The sequence below is a fragment of the Neolamprologus brichardi genome, chromosome 15 (assembly GCF_056152115.1).
Source record: "Neolamprologus brichardi isolate AB-2024 chromosome 15, ASM5615211v1, whole genome shotgun sequence".
NCBI lineage: Eukaryota > Metazoa > Chordata > Actinopteri > Cichliformes > Cichlidae > Neolamprologus > Neolamprologus brichardi.
The window spans coordinates 4,224,829-4,245,956 of record NC_142118.1 but is presented as its reverse complement, the minus strand read 5'-3'; the positions used below and the strand labels follow the sequence as shown (position 1 = coordinate 4,245,956).

The window sequence follows — 21,128 nt, the reverse complement described above, 5'->3', positions numbered from 1 at the left end:
ATGTTTGTTGTGTAAGCTGATCACTAAATATTCAAAGCACACATGTGATACTGCCTCTTTGTTATTCTGTTTAGTTGCTGATGAATTTCTAGTAGTGTTCTCTTACAAAAACGCCCAACTGTGGAAAAGAGAGTAATCAGAGATCGTCTTTGCTTTAATTATTCGTGGCACAGATTCAACAAGGTGCTGGAAACATTCCTCAGAGACTTTGGTCCATGTTGACATGACAGCATCGCACAGTTTATGTAGATTTGTCGGCTGTTGTCGGATGATGAAAACATCCTGTTCCGCTGCATCCCAGTTGTGCTCTATCGGATTGAGATCTGGTGACTGTGGGTCATTTGATTGTCATGTTCAAGAAAGCAGTTTGAGATGATCTGACCCTCATAAAATGGTGTGTTATCCTGCTAGAACCAACCATCAAGAGATAGGCACACTGCAATCATAAAGGGATGGGCATGGTCAGCAATAATACTCAAATAGGCTGTGGATTTTAAACGATGTTCAGTTGGTACTAAGGAGCCCAAAGTGTGCCAAGAAAATATTTCCCACACCATTTCAACAGCAGGAGTCTGAACCACTGATACACTGATACAAGGCAGGATGGATCCATGCTTTCATGGTGTTTACACCAAATTCTGACCCTGCCATCCAAATGTCACAGCAGAAACTGAGTGTAGGAGCCATATGAGTTGTTCCTTTTTTGATTAAGTGGGTTGGTTTAAATGGACTCAATGGCTGTATCCCAATTCAGGGTCTGCAGCCTTGAAGGCCGCATTTTAAGGCCAATTACGTCACAGCGACGCCACGAAGGCTGTCCCAATTCGAAGGCTGCTCGAAATGCGGCCCTCAAATGCGTCCTTCATTTCCATGAATTTTAAGGATGTGGCGGTGTAGACTTCGTGGCCCAACATATCCCAGAATGCATAGCGCGGCGGTGGGTGTGGATAATTTTGCCGAAAAAAAACGGTGGGTGAGGGGTGCTGAAGAGTAAACTTTAAGTAAGTACTGAATATTATGTCACTTATTTACGTGCAAATGTTTAATAACGAAGATCATGAAAACATTACTGTTGGCCACATGTCGGCAAAGTTATGTGACATTTGTGACGTTTGTACTAACTTGGTTTTAAAGCCTTTACTTTAAAATATACGCCGTTCAATAGCTGAGCTTAATCTTACAGAGAATGATCAAAGCTCATGTAGAAACAAACAAACAAATGAACAAAAGATTTTCTCCTTCATTTCTGTCAAACAAAGCTGTATGAAACGTTTCCAACTGTTAGTATCATGGTTGCTAGGCAACCTGGACAGCGCGACGGAGGCTAGACCGTCCCATTTCACAAGCCTCGCACTTCCGGCCTTAGCGGTCTTTAAGTACGCGGCCCTTGTGGACCGTTAAGGCTGCGTACTTTAAGGCTGCAGACCCTGAAGGGGTGTGTGGCGTGTCTCATGGGTGTGGTAGATGATAAATGTGGTTGCACTCACCTGTTCACAGCACCTGATGTTGATGAGCAGAAAGGTAGGGTGAGCATGAGGCAAAACTTTCTGTTGACCGCAGCTTGAGCGCAGCTTGAATGATTTTGATGTATTTTAACTGTAACATGATGGTTTATGTGTATTTATGCACTAATTGATGCCATAGGCCAAGTTGTAGTTTGGCATAGTAGTTAGTGCAGTTCTTTGTGAGTAGCAGTTATTTGTTTGTGCAGTCTGTGCATTTGTTTAATAGTTAATCCCAGGCGCTGATTTGTATATTGGACAGTTGCATGTGGAATAAAAGGAGCAAATGGTACAGAAGTGTATGTTATGTGTTCATTGCTGCGCGTCATCTGTGTCCTCATGTTTAGCCTGCCGCGGCCATAGGTTGGAGGAGCCGCAATACTGAGATTCATCAGAACAGGCAACGTTTTTCCAACCTTCTGGTGTCCCGTTTTGGCGAGCCTGTGCAAACTGGAGCCTCAGTCCCTTTCTTAGCTGACAGGAGTCGTACCTGACATGGTCTTCTGCTGATGTGTTGTAATGAGTGGTTATTTGAGTTACTGTTGCCTTCTTATCAGCTCAAAGCAATCTGGTTATTCTCCTGTAATTCTGGCATCAAAGAGGCATTTTCACGCAGAGAACTAACACTTACTGGGTATTTTCTATATTTTACGGATCATTCTCTGTGCTGAAAATCCCAGTAGACCAGTAATTTCTAAAATACTCCAACCAGCCCATCAAAGTCAACCATGCCACGTACAAAGTCACATAAATTGCCTTTGTTCCCGATTACGACGCTCAGTTTAAACTTCAATGTGTCCCTCTGACCATGTCTACATGCCCAGATGCATGTAGTTTATTGGATAAGTTAACCACTGACAAGGAGAATAGGTAAAGAGGGTTGCTTTCTTTTTCATCTTCTGAATAAGGAAAACTTTAAAATTTCTCATGAAAGTGCATCACTTGCTGAGAAAGAGCCTTTCAGAAGCTAATATGAAAATAAGCTGGTTTGACTGTACTTACACCAATAATTCTGTGTTATGTATGCGTTTTATTGTTATTTAATAAACAAAAACTGTGAATATGATTGCGTATATAAAACACCAATTATTTTTCACTACAAGGTCTGTGTTTAAAATGTTTTTTTTAATCATTAAGTCTGCCTCATAGCAAGGGCACTCACACAGGTAGTTTGGTAATTTGCTTTATTTTTACTTTTCTTTCCCTAAACTCACTTTTGAACAGAGTGATCCTGTCACTTGTTTACTTTGAAAGGGTCTGCGATTTGATTTCGAGATGGACGATGTATGAGAAAGGCAGCCATTAATCTGATTATCTGATTTTATTCAGGTAGAAACGCAGCATGTTTGACGTATAACTCGCACGTCCTCGGTCAGTGTCTACCGGCCCGTCTGAGGAAGACATGAATGACTCACTGCTCACTATCACAGCTACAAAGATGCATGAAAATGATAGCAGGGGATTAAAACAATAAAGTCAACTTTATGATAGCTGTCATCTGCTTTAGCCGTCTTCCCTACTCACTATAGACGTGGATATTGAAAAATCATTTTCACCTGTTTCACATGTTTACTTTATAGTCCAAGTTGTTTAATGTTGTCTGAAAGTATTTTTGGCAAGTTATGAGATTAAAAAGAAAAAAGATACAATGAAAATGAGCCTGATTATATACAATGCAGCCGTGGTGACATACACTGCTGCAGAGGGTTTCAAAGAGAACGCACATTCTTTATGTGCTCCCTCGGGCTCATTGAGAGTCTGTAGTTGCTGCATCAATAAATATGACATGAAGCATTTGTTGTGTGTGCCCTGAAGTCCACTAGCTGCATTTCCTTTGTTTCTATGCCACGTGTTTACATTTCTGCATCCAGCCTTTTCCTTCCAGAACATGCCATCATGAGTCTGAGAGCAGATTTGCATGCATGAATGTGAACATGAGTCTCAGTCACATCAATGCTAACCGATGACTGAACGTAACGTAGATGCATCACTGCAGCTGTCACATTTATACAGGGAAACGTCATTCAGCACAGGATGATGTGTGTCTGGTCATCATCTTGTTGCAAGTGTTTTGTTGTAACTACAGTGGGGGAAATAATTTACTCTTTACCGAAACACCCTAGATCCTTGGTATTTGAAGCTTCAACTCACTCCACAGATTTTCTAGGATGGAGGTCTGGAGGCTGGCTAAGCCACTCCAAGAGTCTAATGTGCTTCTTCTTTAGTCACTTCTTTGGTGCCTTTGTTACATGCTTTGGGTCACTGTGATGCTGGAAGACTAGTCCACAACCCGTCTTCAGTGTTCTGGATGAGAGGAGGTTCTCATCCAAGATGAGAAGGCGTCCTGTATCCACAGGAGAAAAACAGGCGTAGGAATAATGTTTCCACCTCCCTGCTTTACTGTGGAGAGATGTTCTTTAGGCAGTGTTGGGGAGTAACGGAATACATGTACCGCCGTTACGTATTTAAAATACAAAATATGAGTAACTGTATTCCGTTACAGTTACCGTTTAAAAAGGTGGTATTTAGAATACAGTTACTTTGTTGAAATAAATGGATTACACGGCGGTACTTCCCTGTTTCATATTGTCGCGGGTCAGGACTGTTTGGGTTTTGTTTGACAGCTACGTTCTGTTGTTCCAGGCGGCAGCGTTATGGTTGCCATGGTTACAGGGTGACGCTCTCTCTGCGTGTTTCCTGGGTGAGAGAGGCCTTTTTGTTGTTGTTGTGCTAAGCTAATAGGCAGAATGCTACCGGTATAGCTCTAAAGAATGTAGCATCATAGGCAGTGTAGTCCGTTGTTACAGGCATGGCCCTTTAAGGGTGAAGCCTGATGGGAAATGTATTTTGGAATGTGTGTAGCGGGACTGCCGTGTGTGGGTGTGGAGAGAGAGAGAGCGGAGAAGAAGAAAAGTAACGGTTAGCTACAGAAGAGACGGAAAGGAAATAAATAAAAGGAATATCATAACTCCCTTGACAGCCAGAGTTGTGTCGGCGATGCTCGCTGTGAGTAGACTGTTTCAGCCCACTGTACGCGGTGTTCGTGCCTGGGAGAAGGAATAAAGTTCGGTGAAGCAGTTTCCTACGCCTCCTTCGATCTTTTTGCTAGCGGAGTTGACCTGTATAGTAAGCTGCAACTTTCAAGTAACTGCCAGAGGTTTCCTTACTACGGTTCAGGACCGCGGATCTGGCGCGGTAACACCGTGCTGCAGGGAGAATGGACTGCCATACACGGTATGTGTCTGTGAGCGAGCGAGGGAGGGAGAAAAAGGAAAAGTACAGCTGTCATCGAGCAAAAACGGGAGCTGGAAGCATGTAAATATAATAATAACCACTGCAGCCAAGAAGAGTGGCTGACGAGCCCAGTTGTAAGTAAGCTATTAAGACTCGACTGTACACCGTGTTCGTGTTTTCCTCCAAAAATAATAAGTTCCGTTGGAGCAGCCTTTCAACGCCTCTCTCTGTCTCTCGCTAGCAAAGTTGACCCAGACAACAAAGTAAAGCTAGTTTTCGGCTACAAGCCTGACACAGAACCCACAGTATTAGCCAGAGGTCCCTTTCCTACGGTTCGGAGCCGCGGACCTTCAGTAACAGTAATAAATCACAGCAATAGTACATTCACGTAGTTGTGAACAGCATGATAATATATTAAGTAATCCAAAGTATTCAGAATACGTTACTCTCATTGAGTAACGTAACGGAATACGTTACAGAATACATTTTGGGACATGTAATCTGTAATGGAATACATTTTAAAAGTAACCTTCCCAACACTGTCTTTAGGTCATTCTCAGCATTTCTCTTCTTCCAAGCACAGCGGGTCAAGTCGATACTAAAGAGCTCGATTTTGGTTTCATCTGAACGCAGCACCGGCTCCCAAGCCTTCTCTGAATCATTCATAAAACAGGTGTACATTCGTGTCTTCTTGAGCACAAAGACCAGCAATATTTCAGTCCATTACAATGTAGTTAGTTAACACAGGTTTTCTTGGTGACTCTGATTCAAACTGCCTTCAGATCGTTAACAAGTTTTGGGCTGATCCTCCATCTTTCTCATGTTCATCCTCACCCCCATGAAGCAAGATCTTCAGACCAAGGCAAGTGATGGTCATTTAATATTTCTTCCTTGGCCAAATAACTGATAGCTCTTTGGTCTTGCACACTGTAGTGGAGAGGTTGGAATGGAAGAAACTAATTCTGTGTACGGAGATTATGAGTACCTGTAAATGACTGGATGACTGATTTTAATGGGCATACAACCAATGTGTGGCAGCCAGAGTTCTAGCAAATTCTGCAAATCAATTTATAACTTTTTCTGTAATGTTTTTTCCTCTGGATTTTTGGTTTATATTCTGTCTGCATCCATTAAAATGAAAGCACCATAAAAATTACAGACTATTTATTTATTCACAAGCGAACAAACTTAAAAGTTCAGCAGGGGATTAAATTTCCTCCACTGTAAATACTTGCAACAAAACACATTACAGAAAATACTTCAGTGTTTTAATGATCAAAGAGCTCATGTTTTACTTGCTCTATCCACACAAATTGACTGAAATGCTTTTCTAATGTCAGAATATAAAAAATTAATCTGTCTGGTAATGATACAAAATGATAAAGAGGCACTGCATATGAAAATGTTGCAGGGTGCTAATAATTTGCCAGTGACGTTAAAGCATGGTGTTCTGCAAAGAGTAATTTAGAATATAAATGACTTTCTAAGTGTGCTCGCGGAGCTCACATTGCGAGCACAGACACAGATATTAGAATTATCTCAAAGTGCAAAGAGCTTGCTTGTGGCGCTGCTAACTAAATATCTACACCCAGTAAAAGGATTTCTCTTGACTTTGGGGTGGATCTGGTTTTATTATCCCGTAGTTCTGTTTCTGCTAGTGTAATTGCTTCAGCTCAGTCAGAATAGGTGAGACAACTGTGTGAACTTGCCATGGATTACACTGACTTTAGCTTTGAAAAGTAGGTGAGTCTGGGTTGCTATGATCTCATATCAAACACCTAAATGTTGCTGCTGTAGAGACAAAGCACAGGACTGCAATTGACCCTCTTTCTGTGCTTGATAAGATCATTTCTGTTACCTAACTGGACACTAGGCATGAATCTTTTTATCTAACAATTTTGTAACCTGTAATAGTCTGTAATAGAAGTCTCACATGGAAACTATAAGCCATCAAGTAGAATCTGTCAGTGTTATCTATGAGTTCAACGTGAAATCAGCAAATCAAAGAAGAAAGAAAACAATTTTTAAAATCCTCTCTATGACATATTAATGTTGCATTCTGCTTCATTTTTTTTTTTTAAAGTTTTCCGTGAGTTTTCTTCGTCATGAGTTTAATCGGACAATCATTTACCTCGGTGTACTCTGATCTCAGCATTAAACCCTCAGAGAGGTGATGGGAACAGTGTCATCTTGTTAATATTGCACTGGGAAACATTACATCGTGTGCTGGTATTTGGGTCGATGCTACTTTGATATCGCATAGCTGAACATTACTGTCAAACAAACACACCCACTTACAGCAATGATTAGGCCCCACCCTAAAACCTGCAAAGGATTGCTACCACCCACAAGTGGTTTTATTGTTAAGAAGATAAGATAAGATAAGATAAGACTTTATTGATCCCACAACGGAGAAATTTTTGCGTCACCTCAGCTCAGCTACAGATATCAGAAGGAAATACAAAATGATTGGTGAGTTCATGCACCCACTCATATTCACATTTGCCAGATTTATTTTATGCTCGTACTCACCACTGAACCTCCCATTTATATTTATACATTTATTTCCTCATGTTCTCTTGTAGATTTCCTTGTGTATGACTTGAGAATATCCTTTACTTTAATTCATACTTTGTCTCTTAAAAGTTTCATGTGTGCTTTGGGATTTTTGGACCTTGCCTTTTACCTTTTCCCTTGTGTATTTTGCTTAAGGCATGAGACCCCAGGCCTAGACTCAGTGTTTTCAATCTTTTTATCTGCCTCTGGTGTTATGTATTTGGACGCTTTCATCTCTGAACCATCACACCACCTCTCCGCCAAGTTTCAGGATTTTTAGTTTATTAGTTTTCCGGCATTCTTGCTGACATGCAGCAAGAATACAGCAGGACGTACAGCTCTGCATGGCCACATTTCTCTCACATCTCTTTCTCCTTGCTGGGAAGTATATCCCCAATCATGCACCATCTATAATCATACAACATTTTATCACTACTGCTGATATATAATCTACAAACTATAAATTGCTTTCTGTCAACTTATCAAAGCTTTTACTGGACTTTATGATTATTTAGAGTAAGTTAGGTGCCTGGAAGTCAACCTTTTTAATTTTTATGCTTTTTGCATTAAATCATCATATTTGAACACGAGTCATGAATGCAATTAAAGATTATCTATGTAAATAAAATCCATTCACTTATTTTTTTCCATTTATCCAATTCAGTGTCACAACATCCTCACTGTCATAGGGCAAGAGCTAAGGGACATCCTGGACAAGTCGCAGGACCAACACAGAGAGACAGACAATTAACCAATTAACATAACATGCTTGGTATATAAGCCAGAGTGCCAGGTGTAAAACCATGCAGACAAGGGGAGACCATGCAAATTCCACAATCGCCCAGTGGATTTGACCCGAGGACCTTTTTGCAGTGAGGAGATGGAAAACAAAAACACTGGCACTGCAGCATCTTCTATCCCAGGGTAAAGCACGGTGGAGGGAGCATAATAGTGTCTGTTTTCCTACATCGAGCTGGGATAGGTTGTAATCATTGATAGAGCAAGAAATTCTGAATTCTTTGAAGATGAATTTGGTGCATAAAGAAAAACAGTGACCTTAAGCACACTGGCTGTTCTACCACATATAGAATAAGAAGAATGAGGCTCAATAAATCAGTGTTTTTTGGAAAATTCAATCCAAATTAGACAATTGGGCAAAAATTCCCATTAGCTGATGTCCAGGAGCAAAAAGCAGGGGTCACACCAGACCTTGAAAGCAAAAGTGCATAATTTTTAACTCACAGAAACTGGATAATATATGAACAAATGCAATAGTCAGTGTCATTTATTTACCTTGTTTTCCTAACTTGCTTTTAGCGCTAGGAAGTCCACATGGTTAAAAAATAATTAACACGGGTGCCCGAAGTTGAACTTAGTCCTGGGATGACCATAACAGTACTAGCTATAAATGTGATACTCTGAAAGGCAGACACTGCCAGTAAGACACCTTTACAACGTCCTGTCCACCTTTGGCTCCTTAACAAGTAACAGCTGCTTGTTAGTACATTGTTGTACATACAGTTCGGTTCATCTCTTGTTAGAAAATCTACTTCATTTTGAAATTTCAATGGCTTCTGGGATGGACAGCAGTGGACTCGACAATCTTGCGTTTGATGTGAGTACAATAACGTGTTTTTGTAAAAGATAGCATTGTTTGCTTCTTTGAGCATTCTTTCTAAATAAGGTCAGCATCAATGGGCACCTGGAAACGTTCAGATTGCCTTTAACTGCAATAAGAGCTGCGCTTAACTCTGTTCTAAGTGATCCAGTGGGAGTAAAGGGTGAGAAAGTTTTGCAACCTACTAGTGCTTGCTGCAGTTTAGAGCACACACAATACACAATATGGTATTTTCTTTTAAACATACGAGTCCAATAAAGGAATAAAATACTTTATAATGTCTGTGCATTCCATTGCATCTACTCTCTGCCTGAACGTGCACATAAAACCTCAAATTATTCAATGATTCAGCGTTAAATAATGAATATTTGCAAGTCATAAAAAGCAGCTGAAGGCAGGTCATTATACTAGTACAGTGCTTTAAAAAATTCATTGGACCACCTGTCATAAAAACGAGAATTCACACATTTTAGCATCTGTCAAAAAACTTTGTTTGAAAACTAAAATAATTAAATTTTTTCGTATATTTAGCATCCTAGTTAAAAATGATTATGTACTGTTTTATTGGTTGTTGTTTTGTTTTGTTTTTTATAAAAGTGTAAATTTCAAAATTCATGGACAACTATAATTGTATTTTACAATCAAAACTATTATTTCAGTTATAGAGCTTGCACATGCTGGTGGATTAACCGTTACAGAAACAACAATTATAATAATAAATTTCTTAAAGCACTGTGTGTCCTCAGTAAAATCTTTGTTCCCTGTTTTTATATAAACTGGAAGTGAACTAGTCCTGAGATAATGATTTTTCATCTCCTTTTATTTTTGGCATACTGATTTTTTTTGTATAGATTTTTTAATTGATTTTTTTTTCTATGATATTACAGATGGATGAGCAAGTTAATGATCACCTCAAAGGAAAGGCGTGTAAAACGTCTGAAACAGATGGAGACAGAAATAAACCGGCGTATTGTGTGACTGATGTTCCACCTTGGTACCTGTGCATTTTCTTGGCCATTCAGGTGTGTTTAATCTTTGATGTGATTAGTGTATTGTTGTCTTTTTCATCCATTTATCAGTCATTTATAATCAGATCCAAAAGTTTTTGAACAATGACAAAGCCCCCTATTTTCAGAGGGTCAAAAGTAACTGGATACCCACTTAGCAAGCAGTTTAAGGGCTGAATTTAGATTTGGATTTCCCTCTCAAATGAGATCCAAAGACATGTTTCTGCAAACAAAAAAATCTATAATTGGGCTGAAAATTCAAAATAAACCAGAGAAAGCAAAAACAGTAGGAGTGGTCATAATAATCTTAAAAGGAATCAATGCACAGGTCAACTCAGCAACATCAAAATTCCTGAAAGACCACAGGTGACAACTAAAGTGCACGATACCAGACTTTTTTCCATGGCTAAGAAAAAGAACTTTAAGAACACTCTCAAGGAGGTAGGTTTACCTCTGTGAGACTTCTTCATGGATGTAAATGCAAAAAGGTGCAGACAGATTAGACTTAAACATCTAACAGAGACTGAACAGTTCTGGAAAACATATGAAGAACGAAAGGAACAGCTCATATCACATCATCTGTGAAGTATGGTGGAACTGATGTTAAGGCACGTGCATGAGTGGCTGCTAATGGTGTTTATTGATGATGTGACTGCTCATAGAAACAGGAGGATGCATTGTAAAGTGTACAGGGCTGTACTCTCTGCTCAGATTCAACCAAATACTGCCAAACTGATTGGCGAGTATTTCACAGACTAAACAAATAATGACATAAAAGGTAAAGAAATTCGATATTTTTCTGTGGCAAAGTGTCTCAGGGGAGGACATGTTTGCTTTTGATGATGTCCATGGGTTCTAGACTTCAGGCAGTCAGTAACTGCAAGTGATTTTCAAGTATTAAACACAATCCTTGTATTTCTTATTACATTAGGTTGTCCACTTACTTTTGACAGTGTAGTGGTGGACAGAGATCCAACTGTAAACATCACAACAGCAGTTAAGGAGTCTAAAAGCAACCCCTTTTTGTTTGTGTACAAATACAAAAAATGACCCCATACCGTAAGCGACACGGATGCCTTATAGGCCTCCTGCTCTCTCTGTTTCACTAATGTTGGTAAGAGTGTAATCACTGCCATCGTTTTGTCATCATCATCGCTGTTTGTCTCTTCTACAGCATTACCTGACAGCATTTGGTGCGATAATCTCCATCCCTCTCATCCTCTCAGAGGGCCTATGTCTGCAGCATGACAGCCTGACCCAGAGTCAGCTCATTAACAACATCTTCTTCGTCTCTGGCCTGTGCACGATTCTGCAGGTCATCTTCGGTGTCAGGTAATAGTGCTGCTGCTGGGTTATTGCTGCTTTGTATCCTTTAGGGATGGTCTGATATTGACTTAATAGTTAATACAAACTCTGTCTGCACAAGATGTTGCTGCCGTGGATGAGCAAGACCATGTTCAAAAATTCAGTAAAATTCTAATACTTACATAGATACAGTGATGGGAATAACGGCGTTACTTTTTTCAGTAACGAGCAATCTAACTAATTACTATTCCTATTGTTACAACGCCGTTGCAGTTACTAACAAGAAATGATGCGGTCCGTTACTATTTTTCAACAAACAGACAGTTGAAGCTGTGTTCAGCTTACCTGTTAACTTAACTGTTTACATAAGTAATCGCTACAGCTTTAAGCAGCTGCGCGCGCTCCCGTGGACGGTAATCACGGTCACTGTCTAGCACAACACCTGGAGCTAAGGGGGCGAAACAATCGCATGAGTGCTGCTGTTTGACTGAGGAAGAATAAAGTAGTCGTGGTAAGCCAATTTCATGACCACTTCAAGATGACAAAGCAACAAGGTGATAGATACCAGTTTTTAAACTGTGTTGATAGGCCACGTAAAACCAGAGTCATGATAAACAATGTTTACGCAGGGTTTTTTCCTCAATAGTTTCGTCATGTTTCGAGCACTCTCTGCTTATGAGCAAAAAATTAACAAACAAAAAAACAGGGGAAGTTTTAGGAGTGACGGCGAGAGAGAGAGAGAGAAAGAAAGACAGCAGAAAAAGAGACAGCGAGTTTTGAGATGTGAGAGATTTGTGACATTTAGCGTGTTTGGAGTGTGTAGTTAATGTGTTGTCTTGTGTAGTTAGTGTGTAGTGTTGTGGATAGTTTTGTGTTGTGTGTCAGAACAATGAGGTGACTGCTGTCTCCAGGTAGAAACAGCAGTGATACACCTGCTGCTGTCAGACCTGCAGGTATCAGGCTGTGATGTTCTCCTTTATAGTGGACAGAAAAATTTGGAGTGGCACAAATAATTTGTGTGGGATCTTATTGAAGAACGGCTGATTGTTCTGTAAATAGTTTGAAATGGTTATTTTATTTTTATTTAACAAATAACAAATAACTTTGTTGTTTGCAAAACTTGTGCATAGGATTTTAAAATTGACAATTTATATTTGCATTTAAAGTTATGAAATATGATTCAATAAACATGTTTGTGGTTGTTACAGTAAAAAATATACATTTTTCTACTCTGATTTTATGTTTTTTGTCTGATTTTAGATCAGTTGTGTTAATACAGTTTGTCAAAATGAAAACATGACTGTAAATTCAGACACGTGAGGTTGTACTGAAAAGGATGATACCAAACAAAGCAAAGTAAATAGTTTTTAAAGGTAAAATGTGGAGGAAACATCAAAAGTAGTTAAAAATAGCCAATTATACCCTGGACCCCAGAGGGTTAAATGTTTTTTTAAAGTAATGCAATAGTTACTTTTCAAGTAATTAATTACTTTTAGAATATTGTAACTCAGTTACTAAGTTACTTTTTTTGAAGAAGTAACTACTAACTATAATTAATTACTTTTTCGAAGTAACTTGCCCAACACTGCATAGATACTTTGTTTCTTTTACTAAAGCCCAATCACATTTTTATGACAGGAATTAATAAAAAAAAAAATGTACTTATGACATATTTAGGCTAAAAAACAAACAAGCTTACTAAAAAGAAAATTGAATCCGCTAGCTTGTGCTTAATGACCTACTGTCTTCTTTTGTTAGCATACCATGTGCTAACTATGGGTCTAACTGATTGTCTGTTTATCTGAAAGTTATTACTGTTTGTGTCACACGTCTAGGCTTCCCATCCTACAGGGAGGTACATTTGCCTTGGTGACCCCAGCCATGGCCTTGTTGTCCATGCCAGACTGGGAATGCCCAGCTTGGACCAAGAATGCCAGCCTGGTCAATACCTCCTCACCTGTCTTCATAGAAGTGTGGCAGACCCGCATGAGAACAGTGAGCCAATGCAAATTCCGCGCATCCAAATCTTCGCTTAAAAGCACGCTAACAAAAACATAACAGCACTTCTGCAGAGCTCATGATTTATTCAGTGAACACATGTGGTTTGCACTCCAGGAAGTAACAAGTTGTACTCATTGTTTAAGTCTATCACTCAGCCAAAGAAAGCACGGTGACATTGATACTGATGTTCTTGAACACTATGTTCCTGTCCACAGCTGCAGGGCTCTATTATGGTGGCCTCTCTCCTCCAGGTCTTGGTTGGTTTCTCTGGCCTCATCGGCTTCCTCATGCGCTTCATTGGCCCTTTAACCATTGCTCCAACCGTGTCACTCATAGGCCTGTCGGTGTACGACTCAGCTGGAGTGAAGGCAGGCAGCCACTGGGGCATTTCTGCTATGTATGTAACCACTCTGAAGCATCAGTATGGGGTTGAAGATTTTCATCCCATGAGGTCACAGTCTAGACTTACATCAGGATGTAAATTCTGCTTTGTCGTGGTTTAGTATGCAGCCAAAAGCTAGTGATTTAAACATGGTGTCTACAGTGGTATCACCAGTATCTTCCCATATGGAAAAGAAATAGAAAAAACGTATAAAAAACTTGCATCAGATGTGGCCTACTTCATATAGTGAATCATATAAGGCTTATATGATTTACTCATGCAAGTGGCCACTTTCATATATTGTTTTAGTAAGTTTTCAAAACATACAAGTTTCATTTATATAATTTTTCAAGGGATCTTATATCTGTTTTCACTCTTGTATGCTTTTCATACAAGTTTCACACAAGACAGATACAAACTTTATAAGATTTATATATATATTTTCCATATGGGTTTCCAATGACACAATAAATATGAAGTCATCATTTTGAGTAAAATGCACTGAAATATTTTTAAAAAATCAAAGATTTATTTAATAAAATACAAAAATCTTTAAGGAAAATGTGTTTGGTATCAAACAATCAAATAATTTCATTCGACTATATTCTATAAAATGTAACAACTTGTACTTAGGTAACAAAATGACCTGGGAATTTTACATGCAATTAAATTAGTTAAAGTCAGCAGTTTGTGTTGATGTTTTTTGAGTTTTTGTTTGCACATCATCACCTTTTGCTTATTCTTTTCTATGCACAGGACCACAGTGCTGATCATCCTTTTCTCTCAATACCTCCGCCGCATACCAATCCCTGTTCCTGCATACGACAAGATCAAGAAACTGCACGTCTCAAAGTTCTTTCTCTTTCAGATAATGCCAGTATGTTCTCTTAAAATTCGACTTCATATTTGATGTAGCAAAAACACACTGGCTCTAATACTAACGTTAGATGTTGATTAGATTCTCCTGGGCATTGCAGTCTCATGGTTAGTCTGCTACCTCCTCACCATCTATGATGTCCTGCCATCTGATCCAGATGAATACGGCTACCTGGCTCGCACAGATGTGAAGGGAAATGTCGTGAGTGAGGCTTCTTGGTTCACATTTACTTATCCTGGTGAGTCCACAGGGAATTAAAACAATGCCAAAAGATGTATTCAGCAGTAAGAAGCCTAACTGTTGACCTACCTATTCAGGTAAATGGGGGTTGCCAACTGTTAGCCTGGCAGGTGTGGTTGGCATTATTGCTGGAATAATATGCTCCATGGCAGAGTCTGTGGGTGACTACCATGCATGTGCCAGGCTGTCAGGAGCACCGCCTCCCCCCAAGCACGCCATCAATCGTGGCATCGGTGTCGAGGGAGTCGGGTCTCTGTTGGCAGGGGCGTTTGGCACGGGCAATGGCACTACTTCGTTTAGCGAGAATGTGGCAGCCCTCGGCATCACCAGAGTAAGACACTGTGAATATGAATTGCATAAAATGTTCCACTCCGGAGCTTTATTATCTTTCAACACAAGGATCAAGACTGCAAATCTAATTTATGAGTGAGGCTGTGGGTCCTGATTACCCGGGCAAAACATATGAACCGCATGATGTTTCATTTGGCAACAGGTGGGCAGCCGAACAGTGATTCTTCTGAGTGGATTTGTCATGATTTTGATGGGGATGCTGGGAAAAATTGGAGCAATCTTCACAACCATCCCTACACCTGTGATTGGAGGGATGTTCATGATCATGTTTGGAGTCATAGGAGCTGCTGGAATTTCTAATCTGCAGGTAAACAACGTGCTAAATCCTTTTTTTAAATCATGTTATTATCTGTGTTTTGCTGACACATCTTACATGGCAGTCCACAGATATGAATTCTTCTCGGAATATCTTTATATTTGGTTTCTCCATGTTTTCTGCACTTGTTATTCCAAATTGGATCATGAAGAATCCCACTTTTCTGGACACAGGTAAAATCACCATTGAAAACATCACTATAAATAGTTTTTAATGTTAAATAAAAAGCAAATCATCCAAAATCTTTTGTGATACTTTTTTCTCTCAGGTGTCAACGAGGTGGATCAAGTGTTGCAAATATTGTTGACTACTCATATGTTTGTAGGAGGGTTCCTTGGCTTCTTCTTAGATAACACAATTCCTGGTAAGCTGAAATGGATGGCTTCTCTTGAATAATACAGACTTTTCATAACAAATGGCACAGATGTATTTAAAGTACATATTTATACCAGCATATCATTGAAGTATACTAGTCGTATGGCCCTGCTTTTGGGATGTTGCCTCCTCAGCATGCGTGTATGCTTGAATGTATAGGTAATTATATTAGTAATAGCTCTACTTTTTCTACTGTGACTTGTGAAGAGATGGCATCAGGGGACTGAAAAAAATAGTAGATTTTATCGCAGCTACCTTGGGCAGGTCTCACTTGCAAAACAGAGGTATCTCAATGGGACTAATAAATACAGTTAAAGCTGCAATCAGTGCATCTCAGTGGTGCTGCTGTCGAGCCATGCTACAGCTCAACCGTGTTTTAGATGAGGAGTTTTGTGGTTATGTGGATGTTTTAAGCCTTGGATGCTGATTGGTTGTTGCTTAAATTGGCTACTGAACCCACACCCCCACCCACCCACCACGCCCACTAGGTGGTGATGGAGAATAACCACTAATTATAAGACACACTGCTGTATATCATGCATGGAACCACCAATAAAAGTTTCATGTACATGGGATGATGATTATCACCTACTGTTGATTTCCTGTTGTTATAAGTGTGACCTCCAGAGTCTCCAGACTCTGACTCTTATCAAACATGTGAAGTCTGGGGCTGACCGGACAATGTATACTTGAGATATACAGCAATTACCTGTTTCATTGCCAAAAATCAGTGTTCAACATGGCACCAATGTCACATCCTTTGATGAAAACTCAGTTTTCAAATTGTAGTACCACTAACTGCTTAACCTTATAGCCAAATGCCATTTGTATCATATTTGCTACATGAGTTTCTGAGACCTCTATCTCATAATTGCCATAATTTCAAAATGTTATGGACAAAACTCATGGCATTTCTCGTTGCCACAAAGGGGCACTATGACTACCATTAAATATTTCTATAAAAATATCTTCGTTTAAATGGAAATATCAGAAAGAAGTCTGGGCCAGATTGAATAATCTATAAGTGAATGACAGCAAATTAAAATTCCATGGCAAGTGTTCGAAATTCACCACAGTGCCACAGATACAAAGACTCAAAAAGTTTGCAATATAACATTTCCCAGCTCTGTTGTTTAGACAAACCAAATATGAAATTGATACAATTACAACCCTAGGAGGAGTTTGAAAAAGTACAACGACTGAATAATATAAAAATGGCACCAAAATCAATTAAAAATGACAGACTTCCTGTGTGGTGTTAATTCAAAATGGTAGAATTACTAATAAATAAAGCTAACCAAGAAATGCAAAAGACCGCAGTCCCTTTAAAAGGGAGTCAATCCTCATAGGCACTCATGTTAAATGGCCAACCTCACAGCAGAAATTAACAAATTTACCGACAGCTAATAGTATATACATTGGACTGTGGCTCCCTGGTGTTCTCCCAGCCTGAGGAGGTCACAAATAATCTGCCCCCAGTGCTGGTCTCAAGCCTGGATAAATGGGGAGGTTGTATTAAGAAGGGCATCCAGCATAAAAACTGTACCAACTCAAACATGCAGATCAATGTGTTGTGGCTTTGGGAAATAATGGAGTCAAACGTATCTTCTTCAAACACACTATATGCAGTATGTCACCCCGGCTTAAAGTCATACACATCTAGGAGCAGTTAGCTGACATATCAGCAGTGACTGAGCTTGTTTTACACTGTATATGTGTACATATAAGGGTGTGGCATATTCAACTAACAGCCTTCTTCATACCATTCAGGGACTAAACGAGAACGTGGCCTCTTAGCCTGGGAAAACGTGTATCTTCAAGACTCAAGCAGCAGTTTGGAAACTGATGAGGTGTATGATCTTCCGTTTGGCATAACTTCTCACCTCCAATCTCAATCCTGGGCTCGTTACATTCCTTTCTGCCCACACAAGCGTCACAGATCTCAGTCGGAGGACAACCATGTGTCACAGAGCCCGGGGAGTGAGTACAGCACACGGATCTGAACGACCTTAAGTTTGCTTCTTAGTTTGAATCAAACTGCTTGTTTCTTACCAAGACGTGTCACAGAAAAGACTCTGGTGTTTAGACCGTGCATCACTGACTGATGGATATCTTTTAAAATGAACCATGTACTGGTTAGCTGTAAATATCAGGTATATATGCATTTAAGGTAACTCTCTCTCTCTGCTTGATCTTGATTGCAAATAGAGATCTGTCCATCTTTAAAAAAACAAGATCAAGACAGTGGGATTATCTCTGTCAAACCTGCAGTCGCTTTATTTTTGATGTGCAAAGTAGATTTTGACAGTTTGAGCCTGTCTGCACCGAAAAGGAATAAAAATATCTAAGACTCGGATTCTGTCAACACCAATTAAAGGAGGACTTCAGAGCGATCAGAGTGTTACTGTGTGCCACCATTACTCCCAGATCTTCCAATAACTTGGTGCTGGTCACACAAACAGAAACAGAAAACTGGAATAATGTGCTTGTCTTTCTTCTCTTTCGAAGGAAATTAAATTTAGCCCGTGGATAAATTTATTATCACACAGCACCATCTCCCCATTCATTCAGGCAGCTGCTTAAAAACCCACAGCAGCAGCCCCCTGAGCTGTTATTGTGTTTCCTTTAGCGAAAACAAACACAGATAACGCATCTTCTCAATCTCCCTGCCTTCCATGCTGTCATATCTTTCTCCCTCTGTATTCATTTCCTTTGTCTGAGCAACTTTGACAGACAGGTGGGATATGGTGCAATGCTGCGATCTGTGGAGCCATCAGTGTTCCCCGGGGCCTATTTTGACCACAAGTCATTGGTTGGTTGCGCACCCTAATGTTATTTCAGGATGGCGTGCTAGAACGAGGCACTGAGCGTAATTTGCACTTTAGATATCTCACATTTTCTTTGATTGGATGTACCTCGGTGGGAACATATTGCAGAATATTAAATTTTGCACAGTGTTCTGGAAAGTGGCGTTCCTCCTCAGTAAGTCAAAGTTTTGTGTCAAATTGTAGCAGGGATCTGCATATCAGTGGCATAAAAGATTATAACTTAGCACTTCCCACTCACTGACGGGACTTCAACCCTGAGGAATCGCCTTTGTTTTCTTTTTCAATCATCAGCGTCCCGTGACGTGCCCTGCTTTATGAGATCTATTGTAAGCTCTTGAAAGATCAGATCTCAAATGCCAAGTTTATATTTTCTGACACAACTATCACTGCAAATGGAGTTTGAGTGGAGCAGCGTGAGGCTCAAAGAGAATCCTTGAGAAATAGAAAATGACTGTGCATTTATCGCCGGTAGATAGAGCCACACTGCGGGCAAAACACGATGCTGGTTCATTCATTCATTGAAACGTGGTAAATAATAAGCATCCAGTGAAGGTATGTGAAGTATATGTAAGCTGACCTCATTTATGGGCTGTAATTCCATGGTAACTGCTATTTTTCTGTTTATAAGACTCAAGCCCAACATAATTATACATAATTATGTGTGTAAATGAAACATAATTATGCCCTGAAGGTCATCATCAGAGAGTATTAAATGCTATGAATTGTCAAGAAAATAAGAGTAAAGACATTTATAAAATATTGTGTTTCCATAACTGTTTTGTATTCATTTGTTTCATTTAAACTTAAGATTTTTACATGTTTATGCGCACATTGGGAACACTTTTACTCACAAAGAGGAAACACTCTCACCTGACAAAGTATGATTTATTCCTAGAGTAAAGATCAGGTTAGCGCTTTGGGAAACGGCCCGCTCATTTCCTGAGCTGGGTGTCGAGCATATCTTGTACATCGGCGCTCAGAAATACTGATTGTCTTCACACTGAAGAACGGTGAGGAAGGAACCTCGTCTAAGGTCGAGTGAAGCAAATCTGTTTGTGACATGTAGTATTTTATTTCATACAGAAACTACATGTGTTGTTGTAGCAAAAGCTAACAGGGTTACTTGTAAGGCAGCCGGTTATACTGCTGTGTACTGCCAGGATTATGCCTGGAATAATGGGACTATAAATTTGATGTTTCCTCGTGCTCACTGGTGGAAGAAATGATGACACTGGTTTACCTTCAAATAAACTCTGACAGCTTTTAAATAATAAAATTTGAAACAACAAAGTTAAAATTGTATGTTCCTTCCTTTCACAGACACATTGATCATATTAATCTTCATAAACTAAAGTCTCAGAATTGCAACCCCAATGCCACAAAACAAGTCGCGATGCTGTGTAAAGTGTCAATTTAAAAACAAACAAACTGAATGTGATTGTTTTCAGATCACACACAAACACATTTAATTCAGAGGAAAGCACAGGAAACGTAATATGTTTCAGTTGTGTAACAATTGTGTCAACTGTTGTCCTATTTATGTCTGATAGAGGATTCTAGCTGCTCAACAGTCCTGGGTCTTATTTGTCATATTTTTTGTTTGTCGATGTGCATTCAGCTGGTGACAAATAGAATAGAATAGAATAGAATACCTTTTATTGTCACTATATACATGTATAATGAGATTCAGAGCATCTCCTATCCAGTGCAGACATGTGGAAAAAGAAAAGGGGGGTGAGGTGCATAGTTCTGAGGCATTATGAACAGTCTCAATTAAAAATATCAAATATACAAATATTGGAAAAAATGAAAAATACAAATAAATAGGGTTTACAGTACAGTTTTTTTAATGTTTATTTATAAGATTGTAAGTTCGAAGTTACATAAAATCACACCAGACAAAGATTTGATTTTTTTTTTTGATTTGATTTGATTTTATTGATTAGTATTCAAATATCTCAATGAATACAGAACAAAGAAATACCACAAAGCAAGAAAGCATAAGACAAGGCTAATCAAAAGGTATTGGCTGAAGCATTTGCTTATTACGCCAACCCTTTTAGGACAAAGGACATAAGATTCAAAAATAATAACATTCAAGCACAGAAGAAAAAGAAAAACAAACAAAGAAAAACAGGAAAGAAAAGAAAAAATACACCGGTTAGCCAGTACAAATCAAAAGTTCAAAAGAAACACCAGTGTCCAAAGAAGATGATCTTCTGTGTGAGGTTAGACAGGGCAACAGAGAGTCCAGAAGATGCGGGGAACAAGTCCAAGAAGGAATCAGGGTCCAGCAGAAGTGCAGTTTCACACAAACACAAAATGCAGTCAAATAGGTTAAAGTTTATGTTGAATCCCCGTTAATATGATTGAGAAAAGGGCCCCAGATTTTGACAAACTAAAAATGAGTGTCAGCCAGACTATAACGAACCTCTTCAATATACAAACGTGCAATCATCTCACGTAGCCAAAACCTAAACAATGGAGGAGATGGTGATTTCCGGGCTCTGAGAATAAGTCTTTTAGCTCCAATCAT

At 39.3% G+C, this 21,128-nt stretch overlaps 1 protein-coding gene across 6 annotated transcripts; it reads left to right on the top strand.

Moving 5' to 3' along the window:
- Positions 1–4,387: 4,387 nt before the first annotated feature.
- On the top strand, positions 4,388–19,643 carry LOC102796770 (solute carrier family 23 member 2-like). 6 transcript variants are annotated; one of them, XM_087852370.1, is made up of 13 exons: positions 4,388–4,870; positions 5,320–5,598; positions 9,798–9,932; positions 11,092–11,249; positions 13,058–13,217; positions 13,439–13,620; positions 14,362–14,482; positions 14,564–14,720; positions 14,800–15,053; positions 15,216–15,380; positions 15,454–15,562; positions 15,658–15,753; positions 17,535–19,643. In XM_087852370.1, the coding sequence occupies exons 2-13, from the start codon at positions 5,557–5,559 to the stop codon at positions 17,765–17,767; spliced, it is 1,812 nt and encodes a 603-aa protein (XP_087708496.1). In that variant the 5' UTR covers positions 4,388–4,870; positions 5,320–5,556; the 3' UTR covers positions 17,768–19,643. The 6 variants fall into 6 exon arrangements, with proteins under 6 accessions (XP_087708496.1, XP_087708495.1, XP_087708493.1 ...); XM_087852369.1 differs by having other exon boundaries at positions 4,388–5,095; positions 5,286–5,598; XM_087852367.1 differs by having other exon boundaries at positions 4,388–5,409; positions 5,519–5,598.
- Positions 19,644–21,128: the final 1,485 nt, after the last annotated feature.

What these genes read in the sequence shown, in the direction of transcription:
- LOC102796770 (XM_087852370.1), top strand. Translation starts at nt 5,557, where the DNA reads ATGTTCATCCTCACCCCCATGAAGCAAGATCTTCAGACCAAG. An exon ending in AGCAAGATCTTCAGACCAAG is followed by an intron (nt 5,599 to 9,797) that starts GCAAGTGATGGT and finishes ATGATATTACAG; the next exon opens with ATGGATGAGCAAGTTAATGA. An exon ending in CTGGAATTTCTAATCTGCAG is followed by an intron (nt 15,381 to 15,453) that starts GTAAACAACGTG and finishes CTTACATGGCAG; the next exon opens with TCCACAGATATGAATTCTTC.